Source organism: Dermacentor variabilis, unplaced genomic scaffold, assembly GCF_050947875.1.
Source record: "Dermacentor variabilis isolate Ectoservices unplaced genomic scaffold, ASM5094787v1 scaffold_12, whole genome shotgun sequence".
NCBI lineage: Eukaryota > Metazoa > Arthropoda > Arachnida > Ixodida > Ixodidae > Dermacentor > Dermacentor variabilis.
This window is the reverse complement of record NW_027460280.1, coordinates 40403365-40416360: the sequence shown is the minus strand read 5'-3', so window position 1 is coordinate 40416360 and position 12996 is coordinate 40403365. Positions and strand designations below refer to the sequence as shown.

General features: G+C 42.2%; 1 protein-coding gene across 2 annotated transcripts in view; it reads left to right on the top strand.

Annotated features, from left to right (window-relative positions):
• Sec8 (exocyst complex component secretory 8) overlaps positions 1-12527 on the top strand; it is a 130844-nt gene extending 118317 nt beyond the window's left edge. For both annotated transcript variants that reach the window (XM_075676611.1, XM_075676612.1), the window contains 3 exons: positions 3357-3452; positions 3969-4080; positions 10066-12527. In XM_075676611.1, coding sequence (XP_075532726.1) covers positions 3357-3452; positions 3969-4080; positions 10066-10239 — 382 coding nt within the window. In that variant the 3' untranslated portion in view covers positions 10240-12527. The remainder of the gene's footprint in view (positions 1-3356; positions 3453-3968; positions 4081-10065) is intronic.
• Positions 12528-12996: the final 469 nt, after the last annotated feature.

Here is a 12996-nt window from a genome sequence, read left to right as displayed (position 1 = left end):
TTACCAGTGTATGCGGAAGAGCAACTTTCCGGTTCAAAAGCACGTCAACGATGGGGCGAAGCACATATTCATCATCAGGAACCTGTGGACAGGTACGCCGTCAATTTTAACATCAATGACACTTTTCTTTGTGGGCACAGACAGAATTTGCTGCAGTAGTAGAAAACACAGCACCACATCCAAGGGCTGCATTTCTTAGTTTCCGAAAGGGTGCGGCGAACGGAAAGATGGGCGACGTGTTTGCGGTGAACAAGACTGGTGTATGCGTGGCGATGGTGAGCGACTGTACCAAGTGTTCCTAGCAGAATTGTCGGCACTGTTAGACTCGGTGGTGGGCGAAACATTGCAGGTAGTTCCATCAAACCGGCTAAAGTTGGTCGGCATGCGAGGTGGTGAGGGCCACAAGTTACGACAGTATCAGGCAACATGACCAATGCAGTGACAGGTGAAACATATCAGCTGGTCGTCCGCAGTTCTCCACTCAGTCAGTTTGTGATGACGCGGAAAGAAGCGTCAGGGTAATGCAAAAATAGTAGAAGGGCATTTGTTGGCTCTGGGGTTGGCGACAGCGCAAACAGAATGTAGAATAATGTTTTCAAGTTCCTGGCGAACGATGGCTTGTACGAGGGGAACTGAAAAAGGGGTAGAATCAGGGCTACGTGAACAGAAAGCTGCGGGCGCCATCGCGTCCAGTTCAAGTCAAACGATTTGCACCACGTCATCTGATGGCGGCGCATGCTGCAGTGCAGGCTGATTTTCACATGACGACGTTGTGGCAGTATTGGGAAGTCTGGCGAATGGTTGCAGGATGCATTGGCTTTTGGCCTACTCCAATTGTCAGCACTCTTTGATGATAGCATCAACTGTAGAGCAGGTTTTGCCAGCACATCCTGGATGTACAAGACTTAGGGCTCGGTGGGGGATTGGGCACGGGAGGCCACTTCCTGTATTGCGGCAATTTTACGGCCAGGTGGTTTGCCAAACAACTCTGTTAACTTCTCTTTGCATTGGTCCCAGCTGGTTAGCTCCTCTTCGTAATTTTCATACCACACTTTTGGTGTGCCTCTTAGGTAGAACAACAGATTAGCTAGCACATGCGTTCGTACATAGTACATAGTTCGTACATAGTACATAGTACATAGTTCGATTTATTCAAAGCTGAATTGATCCACTCTTGAACGTCGGCGCCATCGGTCCTGTAGAAAGTTCTGGGATCCTTGGGTTGCACTATTACTACTACCGAAGGGGACAGTGACGTAGCTGGCGACAGTGACGCTGGAGGCGGCAATGACATTGATCCCCGCGCACTCATCGTCATTCATGGTGAGGACAGTGATGCGACATCCACTGCGGAACTCCATTTCCAGCCGTGGTACCCAGCACCTCCCACCAATATGTTATGGTGATGTTGGAAGTATAGACAGACTGTATTTACAATATATATAAAAGGAGTCTTAAGATGGCTGACCAGCAACAACGCGCAGCAGCCAGCATCTCGTAATCTTCTTCCTTTCTCTTCTTTTATCTTTCTAACAATATTTTGGCATTTTGATGCATCTCTAATATTGTTACGCTGGTATTTATTCATTCTAGTCTGCATTCAATTTTCAGTATGAGTGCCTTTCTGTAGCAAATCGAAAAGTGTTTACTCTGACGCAAAAACGTCAAATGTCTCATTGAGGGAAAAAGCCGGCATGTGTCATCTGCAGCAGCAAAACAGCACCTAAATTCCCATTGGCTGCAATGCCATGTCACGGGTATGCCTCAACGAAGCAGAGCGGGCAAAAGGGAACACCTGCTACAGCTGTAGCACGCCAGGTATTGCGGCAGGGAAGAGGGCATCGCACGCAATGCCACTTCACCCTCTGACCCGCACTGGGTTTAGCTACTGCGAGCGCGCCTGCCGGCCTTGGTGACCGCTGCTACCTGCTCGGTCTCTCGTTGCACAGGACGACAGTGGCATGCGGCATTGGCACCGCAGACTGCTGCTGCTTGCTGGCTCGGGCAGCACATACTGCAGATACATTACTCGCAGCACAGAACTCTAACCGTTCAGCAGCGTTCAATTGGACATTAATGCTTTTGAATCCACAACTCATAAGAAGTGCTTAGGTGTCCTTAGATTTTTTTTAATCAATATAGTATATTGGGTTTTAACATAATTGTTTATAAATGGAGGGTAAAGTTTGGAAGTCATGGTCTCGGGAGCCTGGCATCACACTGAGAGTTGCGCTCAAGCTTACGCCACCGGTGCGTCTCGAAACGGCTAGCTGGCCTACACTACTGGGGCGTCACCTGGAGGCTAAGCTGGCCCATGGGTTCGTCTGAACTTTCACGATGAGAGTTGCTAACTTGTTGACGACTACGAGGTCAGGAGGTTGGAGGAATAGAATGGGGGGTTTATTCACATGAGTAGGGCAAACTTATTTACAGGAAAAGTCATACTCGTACTGGCAGGAGCACAGAGCGCAGTACATATTGCATCGTAGCATGCAGCTACATTATGCTACATGATTCTGGAGGAGCACGCTAAGTCATTCTCTGGTAACATCCATCACACACATAGGATACTTCTTAAAAACCCTCAGTCATCCCTAGATCACTCGCTAGGGATTTTTTTTTATATATATGTATATATGCATGTGCCAGCACTCGGACTACATGGTTGTTCCTGACGGCGGTAAACAAATGACTGAGGGATTTATACAAAGCTGAATTGATCCTCAGAAAAAGCTGGGTCTGTGCCTGCAGCAAAACAACTAGTTTCATTTTATCTTTAGCTGTGTGTTCCAGGATGAATGCAACAGGGTGAATGCCGCAGCAAAAAATTCTCTGCCAGAAAATTTGTTTTCAACCATTAAGGTTATTTTTTTTTTTAATGTAGTGAGCGCGCTACATATACATATTGCAGTCTCTTGTTCATGTAGCTGCACTTAACATTGATTGAACTGCTTGTGTCTTCTTTGTGACTTGTCAAAACTTGGGCGTTATTCTGTGTTGGTAACATTTGAGTTTAGTTTTCTATGGGCATTCATTAGATAAGCCAGTAGACAGGAGGATGCTTATCGATCCAATGAGGGGTCATGTTGCATATGATGTCATGCAAGACTAAAAATATCCTTGAAAATGGCCAACCAAGAATACCACAGACACTGGAAAAACCACAGCAGCAGAGTTACCACTGTTTTTGTACCTGTGTACCAAAGAGCTGCATGCAATGTGTCTATTAGGACCTGCTCGAATGAAATACAGCCAGTCACAGCTCACAATGTTGGGGAGTTAGGAAGGAGCTAAAGTGCAAGCTTACATAGTAGGTTTTAGCTTGTGCCGAGCTGACTATTTTGTATCCACCGCAGGTACATATTTGAAGGGCTAGGGCACCTCATTGCCTCCATTTTGATCAACAGCACATCCAGCATTCAGAAGGTCAACGAGAATGGCATCAAAAAAGTGTAAGGCCCATGAGATTTTCACTTCATTGCGTTGTTGAATATGGGTTGTTAGTGGTTAGTAGTGAATATGGGTTTATCATTTATGTTTTCACTGGACCCATGACAGTGTGACAGTGGTTGTATTTGTAACAAAGCTACTATACCTGTACAAGGCCGGCGATGTCTTCTGGCATTGCTTTTGTGGAGTTTGTTTCATGCCAGAGTTAACAATTATTTGTGTGCATGTTTTATTGAATTACACTGCATCATATTTATTATCCTTATATACAGGACAAGACCAATAGTTTCATCTGCTATAGTGCTATATATTCTCCGTGGCGTATTACGTTAAAATAATTATTTATTGCTTGTTGAAAGACATTTGTTGGTTATTATATCACATGTCACGCTTTTGCCTGTGTGGTAATTGGTGTGTGTGCGCAAGCAATGGCGTAATGCACGTTTTGTTTTTGTTTTAGCGTGACTTCTGCAGAAATTAATCATGTAGAAGGTTCTCATGATATGTATTGTATCCAGTTGCAGGAACATCTTTGCAATGCAGCAAACCTTGACAAGTATCACAATGAACCGTGAAGTGGCTCTGGATTATGCAAGGCAATACTTTGAACTTTTTTACTACACTCCTGAGGTTAGTTGAATGGATTTCTTATATTTCACGAGTCTTAAAGGCTCACTAAAGAGGAATGTTAAGTTGCACTAAACTGGTAAATTACTCTGTTGGAATACAGTAAAAGCTCTTTAATTCGGATTTCACTGGACCAGAAAAAATGTCTGTATTAACCGAATGTCGAATTATTGAGGGCACAAAAAAGAATAAACAAGTACTTACTTAATCAGCATGCATTTGCTTACCAAATTAATCAACAAATCCTGTTTCTATTTAGTACAAAAGCAGTGCGGAAGCTGCAGTTCTCATCTCACATGGATTAGCGCTCGCAGGAGCTAAGGCATCACACTTCCTTTGCTGATTGGCCGTGGCAAGACATGCTTTTCAATATCACACGCACACCTTGATGACTTTTTCACTAGTCAGCTGGCCGGCAACAGAGCGTCTTGTCCACGGTGATGTAGTGGGCGGGTTTGATGCCAGCGAGCGTACCGCGGTAGAATCGCTCTTAATCTTCGGCAGCTTCCACTGTGTTTATGGCATTGCGAGTACATAGTACCGAGTCGAAACAAAAATACTGTTCGCTGCAACCGCTACATACGAAACCATGGTTGCTGTGAACGCAATAATGGATGGCGAGCATGCATTTCTGAATGCACGTGACCAACACATGCACTGAGACAAAACAAAACTACTGTTTGCCACAACCACTGCAGACGAAACCGTGGTCGCTGTCGACGCGATCATTGAGTATGGTGACTACGCAATTGTAAAGGCCATGCATACAACACTGTGTCATGCGCGGAGGTAAATGCAAGAATAAGCGCTATAAAGACACAAATAGGTACTAAATGTTCTGGCGTTCTTGTTCCCATATAGTTTCTGCTGATGACTATAGCGATGCGGACTCCGCCGCTTCATTTCGATTGTATTCTAGCTCCGCTGTTGCTCATTTGCGTCTACGTTTATGGCCCATGTGCTTGCCGCTCTGAGAGTTGTCCAAATTAACCGCTGTGAGACCAATTACGTCTGAATTAACTAGAGTTTGATGCAATAAATAATGCATCCACCTGCCAGGACCATTGTCCGATTTCCCAAAATTAACATGGATTGATTTAACAAGGTTTCACTGTACCAGAAACATCAATCTTGCTGTGAATTCAGTCTTAATAAGCCAAAAAAGACACAGAAATTAAAGACTGGCTTCTAGTGGCATATGAGATTTAGAGAACATTGATAAACAAGAATTATATTTCGTTTTAAAGAAGCCAAAGGCTAAACATCTTTGAAATCGATGACATTACTGTAATGTATGTAGTGTTTCTGTTCTTCAGGCACGAAGTTCGAAAAGGAAGACTGTCTTTTACTTTGCCAGTAATTAGTAGTCATTTTCCAGCAAATAAATGCAATTCAAGTTTTGAAATATACCGTATTTACTCAAGTCTAACGCATCCTCGATCGTAACACGCACCCGTTTGCCGTGACCTAAAAAAAGAGAAGTCCTTTACAGTACCGCGCACCTCATTCTTTCATACAGAAATACAACTTTTTCTCATTTGAAAAAAAAAGAAAGATTTATTCCCAATGCACTAAAGTTGCGGTAAATAAAAAAAAGTCCCAGTTTCGCCCAAAAGGCGAAGCATCGATTATGATAGCAAATTATTAGACAGCTATATGAAAAATAAGGATAGTAGTTTTATCAGCCGTGTAAACTTTTAAACATTCGCTTACTAACTAAATTAACAAGCATCGTGTCACGCGCACACAAGCTAACATGAACACGTCTCACTCAATGACCGCGGAAATTTTAAATGCTGGAGTGAGGAAGTGTGGTAGCAGGAGTGAGGGAATTGACCTTTGTGTGGCCTCTCACTTCGACGCGACCGAAGCGATGAGAACACAGCGCCATGCGCCTAGATGCATAGACTCTTGTCTCCGTCGCAGATTGCTTTCAAGATAGGGGCTGCGCGGCCACGCCGTACGTAGAAGCCTCCAGTGCAGAATGCCTCTCCTGTTTGCGCCAGTCCCACACACAAGTTTCGGGAACTCTGAATGCCCATGATGCGGCCCACTTTCAGTCCGTCACCGCACATAGGATAGCTTTCCTTTTAATTGCGGCATCGTGATGAACTCGGCATGTCTTTGCAGTTGGCACTTCCATGCTGATAGAGCAAGCACAGAAAACGGGAAGACAGACGGTGGACTAACCTAAGTCAAAGGAAGTATTGCCTAAGCACACATACTACAGCACATGGAGAAAGCTATGGCAGCTAGGCTCAAAGCGCGTTTGACGCAGCCATTTTGAAATGCTGATGGTGATATGGTAACATAGATATAGGGTCGTACTCGATTCTAACGCGCACGCAATTTTAGGACCCATTTTATCTGAAAAAAAGTGCCCGTTAGATTCGAGTAAATACGGTATGTGTAGTTCACCAGACTAAGCTAACCTAGTGTTGGTCTTTAGTGTCCCCTTAAGCAAACGAATGACTTATGTTGTCAAATAAGCTACCAAGATTGTTTACTTTGGTAGCTTGCTTTCCTTAACAAGCCTTTCATTTCCTTTATTCTTTGCATGATTTGTGTTACCAAGGTAATGTGTATGAAGGAAGCAGGTAGACATTGATTTGTGTGTGCTAGACAATATGTGGGCTGGGCTTCTTGGGTATGCCAGAGTCCTTCAACTAGTCATGATTATTGTGCATGGTACTTCTATATAGTGTCTGTAAGGTACTGCTCTCAGTTGCCACACCATTGCGCAGCACTAATGAAAGGGCAGGTCTTGTTTGGCATAAGGAACGCATTTGTGCGAAAAGAGGCCAGCTTCTTGCATGCCTGAGTTTTATGTAGTGTTTATCGAAAATAGCGTTAAAGGAGTATCGACACAAATTTCAAATCAGAAATAATTTGAGATATATTAGGCATAACGTTAAGAGACAGAAAGAGAGCGGTTTAGATCAGAGAGCAAACGGATATATACAGTATTCTAATTGACATCAAGAGAAAAAAATGGAGCTGGGCAGGTCATGTAATGCACAGGTTAGATAACCGTTGGACCAGTAGGGTTACAGAATGGGTACCAAGAGAAGGGAAATGCAGTCGAGGATGACAGAAGACTAGGTGTAGTGATGAAATTAGGAAATTCACGGGCGCTAGTTGGAATCTGTTCATGCAGGAGAGGGGTAATTGAAGATCGCAGGGAGAGGCCTTTGTCCTGCAGTGGACACAAGACAGGATGATGATGATGATGATGATGATGATGATGATGATGATGATGATGATATTTCTGTCAACACGCGTCATCTACAAAATATTGATGGCAAGTGTAGCTTCAAACGTATTTAACTTCAATTTTGAAGTATGTGGGGGCAGTCACCCCGTAGTGTGTAATACCTTGCGACATCGACATCAGCGTGGTGCGTCTTGTAAACATTTGTGACCAAAAGAACAACTATGTTACGTTGCAAGTTTTCATTGCAGTTTTGCCTACCATGCACCAAGAACAACATGTGCTGCTTGCACTCTTGCTCGGACTGGCACTCTGCCAGCACTGCGCAGACTGTGCTGCCAATCTTCCTCAGCTGTCGCTCGCGACGAAATGCTGTCCATGTCGTGCTTGTGCATTTTTCTCTTAAAAGCATACAAAAAATGATTTTGCGCTTACTACTGCGAATTGTTGAAGATCATATTTCATGGTTTGGATCATTCAGTATAACAATTAGCACTCTTGCTTGCTGGGTTTTTAAGGAGAAGAAAAGTGCCAATTTGCCTTCATTTATGGGAAAGCTAGCTACTGCTAAGGCAGTGCTTGCAGACTTGTCGCTGCCTGTCAGCAGCTGTCAAAAGCAGCTATTCCAGCAGGGTTGCCACGTGGGAAAGGTGGTTGATATGATTATGCACACGCCTGAAAGGTATTGGCCAGGTCTAGTATGGTGGTGACTCCCCTCTGATAAAATCGTCAGCACTGGATGACAAAGACGGCTAGGGCATTGTGCAGCTCGTGTACTGTACATAGATGGAGCAAAACTAAAAGATAAACTAGCAGCACAAAGCTCGTGCATTGGCATGAGCGTCACAGTTTTGTGTGATCATGTGACCAGCTGTGTTTACAAGACATCTCATAAGTCACACTCCTTTCGTTGCACTTTGAAATTGAAACTTTGACTTGGCCGGGATAACGTAAAACTATTCTAATCTGTCTTTATCACAAATCCACCATTAGCCCTCCATGATACGTCAAAATGGCTTGGGCCTCACATTTATGGGTATGGCATGAGCCATTTTGAACTGCCACTGATGGCTAATGGCGGATTTGGAAAAATACAGATTAGACTAGTTTTGTGTTAACCTGGCACTAGTCGCTTTAAAAAAAAGCTCTGAATAATTACCCATTGCACGCTGAAGTAAACAATGTTCCATGCCGTGGGTCATTTGCTACTTATTACTAGAGAGAAAGATGAGATCCAAAATCTTATGTCAGTGATCCTTTAAGAGCGGCATGTGTTAATTGAAGACATGATAAAACAAAGTGCTTTAAGCTAAAAGTGAGCTGAAGACATACATTTTATGCATTCTTCAAATGTGTGCATTGAAATGCCACTTGATTTCAGTTTGATGTACTTTTATGTCGTGATGCGTCCAGTTTTACACTGATTTTCAGTTTATCTGCTTTCTAGCCTTTCAGCATGTAATAGTCCTCCAGCCTTCTACTGATTTTCTCATAGCACTTTCTTTCATAATGTCTTCAGTTAGTACATGGAATTATTTACATATGTAAATTGAACACGCACCTTCCTGTCGTTTAGTTAAGTTAAAGTGGCATCCTTCACAGGTGTACCGCAAGTACATCTTTTGCTAGCTTTGTCTTAATGAAGCAGTCATGTGCTCCTTCGGGCACATTTTCACGAGCAGTGTACATAGCCCATCCAGATGTTATTTCTTGAAATGTGCATATTACAGTTGCAGCTAAAATAAAGATGGTGTTGGAAAATGGTTTGCTTTAATGATATTTTCTGTGCGCCATGCAAGTTAGTTTCAAGCCTGTAAACACTTTTTTATCATCAAGGTGGCATTTCTTTAGGAGAAACGATGAGCATGAGAGCCTCGGAATTGCCGCAAACTTATCATTGTATGTTTCATGCCGGTGCACCCAGTGCATTTTCACTCACTAAAAATGCTCCGTGTCTTGAATTGAGATTTATGGCACATCGCTGCAATATAAATGGAGGCCTTGCATTCCCAGGCCTCATACTTGTACAGCAGCATAGTCACTGGCTTTATCCTTGCACGTAAGATGACACTGCTATGGCCCTTTATGATAAAGTGACGAAAGTACTATTCATTTATTATTATTATTATTATTATTCAATATTTTTCTTTTTCAAAAATGACATCTAAACAGTGATGCAAACCGCAGGGTAATTACCCTACACGTAGTTTTTGTTGCATGACAGGACTATAGGATCGTCCGATAACTTGATAATAAGATGTTTTTTTAGACACCACTAGTATACCTTGAGAAACTTCAGAAAATGTATACTAAGTCTGGCCAGTCATATTCACTCAAACTAAGGATATGAAATGCTTAAACCAAAACATGTATGGTTGAAAAATCATGCGGCCAGGTATTTTGCAATGACAGCAACATTAAGTGAAATTTTCTTAAGCTATTAGTGCATGAATTAATATTGTGAACTTAGCCAGAACTCCAAGTGGCTTTTAAAAGCAAGCAAATTGTGCTTTATAGGATACATTGGAGATACCCCTGCTTTGCACTCTTGTGCACCTAGGCATATTTTGTTGATTAGGCTCATTGCAACTCTGACCTGCTCAAAACCCTTTCATATTTTAGGAAAGTTGTGCTGTCCTTGCATTTTTCTTGATAGTGTGTTATTTGCCGTTTAGTGCAGGTTTGCCAATAGATTTATTTGCCGGAGTTTTTTAACCATAGCCTTAAAAAATTTTCCATCCTCATCGGTTCATATGTATCCTAATGTTCTTTTGCAGGACATATTAAATCTAATAGTGGAGCATGGTGCCCAATTTCAAGAGATGGAATACAAGAATGTCTTGCTGCTGCTTCATCGTAGTCTTCCTAGCAGTGACCGGGACCCAGACAGTCTGGATGCTTTGCTTTCTCGGCTTAGAGACATCCTCAATGAAGTGGCCGTTGCCATTTAGCCCCCAACTGTGAAAGGCTTGGCTGCAACTGATGGTTACTGTGTAGGTCATATGACTGGTGATGCAAGCACAGAAACAAGAAAGATAATGCTTCTGAGGACTTTGTTTCTCAGGTGTAGTGACACTCTTGCCATGTGTCTGCTGGAAACGTCTCTGACTGACCTACATTCATGGTCTCTTCCCTTCCATCCATGTTCGTCATGTAATGTGCACGACCATGGCCCAAGTCGGAGCTGTCCATTGAGAACACTTGCAGCAGTGTGTTTGAATTGGATGAGAGCCATGTGTCATCCCAGTTGCTTCTACAAGTGGTGCTTGAGTGTGTGTGTACAGGGGGATAAGGTGATGTGTGCACTTGCGAGAGATTTGCGTGCCATTGTTCGCTTGTGCCTGTATTTATGCACCTGGGGCCGCTTCTGTGAAGCTTTTTACCCCACTGGATAAAAAGCTTTTGCGCACATATCAGTAAGCTGCCATGCAGTATGTTGCCGGCTGATGTAGTGGCACTTGCATGAAACTTGTTTACATTGTCACCTGACAACTTCCTGTGCAGCAGCTTACTGTCAGTTATGCAAAACTTTCTAACCGTGGGTAAATTTGCCCAATGATAAAATGCTCCATGTAAGTGGCCCCTAGTAAGTGAGAAGCTTTGCACTTTTTTACACTGTATATTGAACCTTAACTGACCCATCTTTCTCTGTCGCAGTTCTTTTGTTGATTCTAGAATAAGTATGTTTATTTAATATGTGATTGTATCCTTTGTGCACTTTTTTTGCTTTGTTGAAAACTGAGGTCACAAGATGCTGTATTTGTTGTCAGTGTCTGGTTGTAATCACAGTGTCATGAATTAATCTTGCTGTTCAGAAGATAATGGGACAATAGCCACTCATGTGCCTTAAGATTTGTGATTGCTTGCAGTTTTTGCCCATATATTCATGTTTTATACTGTTATGCTGCTAATAACATCTGTTTTGTTACAGTTCTGTTTGCAGAGGTATTGATTCATCCTCCTTTTTTTTAAGCCTGTCTTGACCAGTACACCAATGATCAGTTAGGTGCAGTGCATTTTTGGGAGCCCACATTTTGAGCAGTGCCAAGAAAGAACTATAAGAAAAGTAATTTGTTATGCATTGCAGTACCTGTCATGCAGAATGTTAGTTGGCATTTCAATTTTCTTTGGGCATGTGGAAAATATACTTCGGCTGGAAAATACAGAAAAACAAGTGCTCATCCAGAGTAGAATTTAGGCACAGCATGCCCACTGTAGCATCGTTTTCAGGTGCAATGTAGAAATTAGTAAGTATCACAAGCATAAATTTGAGCTAAGACTATCTAATGAAGTAATGAGCTTTTTATTACAATCGGCTTTATAGGAGACTGTTTTCTCTCTCTCTCTCTCTCTCTCTCTCTCTCTCTCTCTCTCTCTCTCTCTCTCTCTCTCTCTCTCTCTCTCTCTCTCTCTCTCTCTCTCTCTCTCTCTCTCCCTCTCTCTCTCTCTCTCTTTTTTTTTTTTTAAGTAGGTAGCTTCAACATTGCAAACATAATGAGGCAAAAATCTGTGTACAGGAGATGACATGAGAGCCTGCTCACATTGGCTGCATAGTTTTGCAAGTAATGCCTTGCCTAGCTGATATTCCGTAACATGAAAGCTGATATGAGTGCCACTTGTTACCAAGCACATTGGGTTGCTGTCGTGAAGTGCGATTCTGTATTTCCTCATTTGTAATGTTGCTTTGTGTAACCTGCTTGAATTTTTTTTTTTTTTTCAGAAAGGGTTGCATGTTAGCACTTATGAACTAAGGTATTTCTGCTATCACTTTGGAAACTAGGTTGCTTTAACCCTAGTTATAGTGACTTTTTTTGTCTTCTTGAAGCAAAAAATGAAGTTGTAAAAGTGGATAGGCCATGGAAGTAGAGAGTACCTCAGAGAGTTACAATATGCAAAGTCATGTGTATTATTCACAAGTATATACACATGTTATAAAATTGCAATTTGGTCTTGGACTCTGCAGTGAACTATGCAGTTGATTGAAGATACAAGCTAATAATGGTTTGCACATTGCTGAAGTTATTTTATGCATGGATACTTATTTTATAAACAAGAACTATGAAGTGTGCATGATCCCAGAGTTTTCACGTGGGTATGTATGAGATTAGATTTCTTTTTGGCAGTGTTTATGAAAGATAAAGCGTTAACAACCTTGGCATGTCATCTGTACAGTATAAGGACTGAGTTACACTAATAGGTATTGCCAGTCATAATAAATAATACTGCAATTATTTGTTCATTGTGGCACCATCATTTTGCACTGTTTCCTGTTTTTCATGCCTTTTATGCGCTTGTTTTTCCTGCTCCCTCACCAAGCTTGCACGTTTTCAGTGAACAATCAGGTGCTTCAAAGCTTTTTTTTAAGTTTAGTGCATAAGTAGTTTGAGGCATATTTTAAATTTCTGATGAAAGTATGTCCAATAGGTTTGTTCACCAAGAAGCACTTGTGTAGTTACCGTACAGTTGGGGCAAAGTGCATTACTAGTGGCATTGACAGGTGCAGATGCTCATAATTAGTGGGTCTAAAAAAAAGAGATGTATATGAACGTCTGTTTACTAATTGCATGTGTCTGTGTCCCTCATTGCCACTAGTAATGCGCTTTGCATTGATGTGTTATCAACTTGACTTATACCAATGCCGCTACCAACTAGTTTGCACGTACTACAGCCAGCACTCCGTATACCGTTTCTTTCTTTAAATCCCAAAC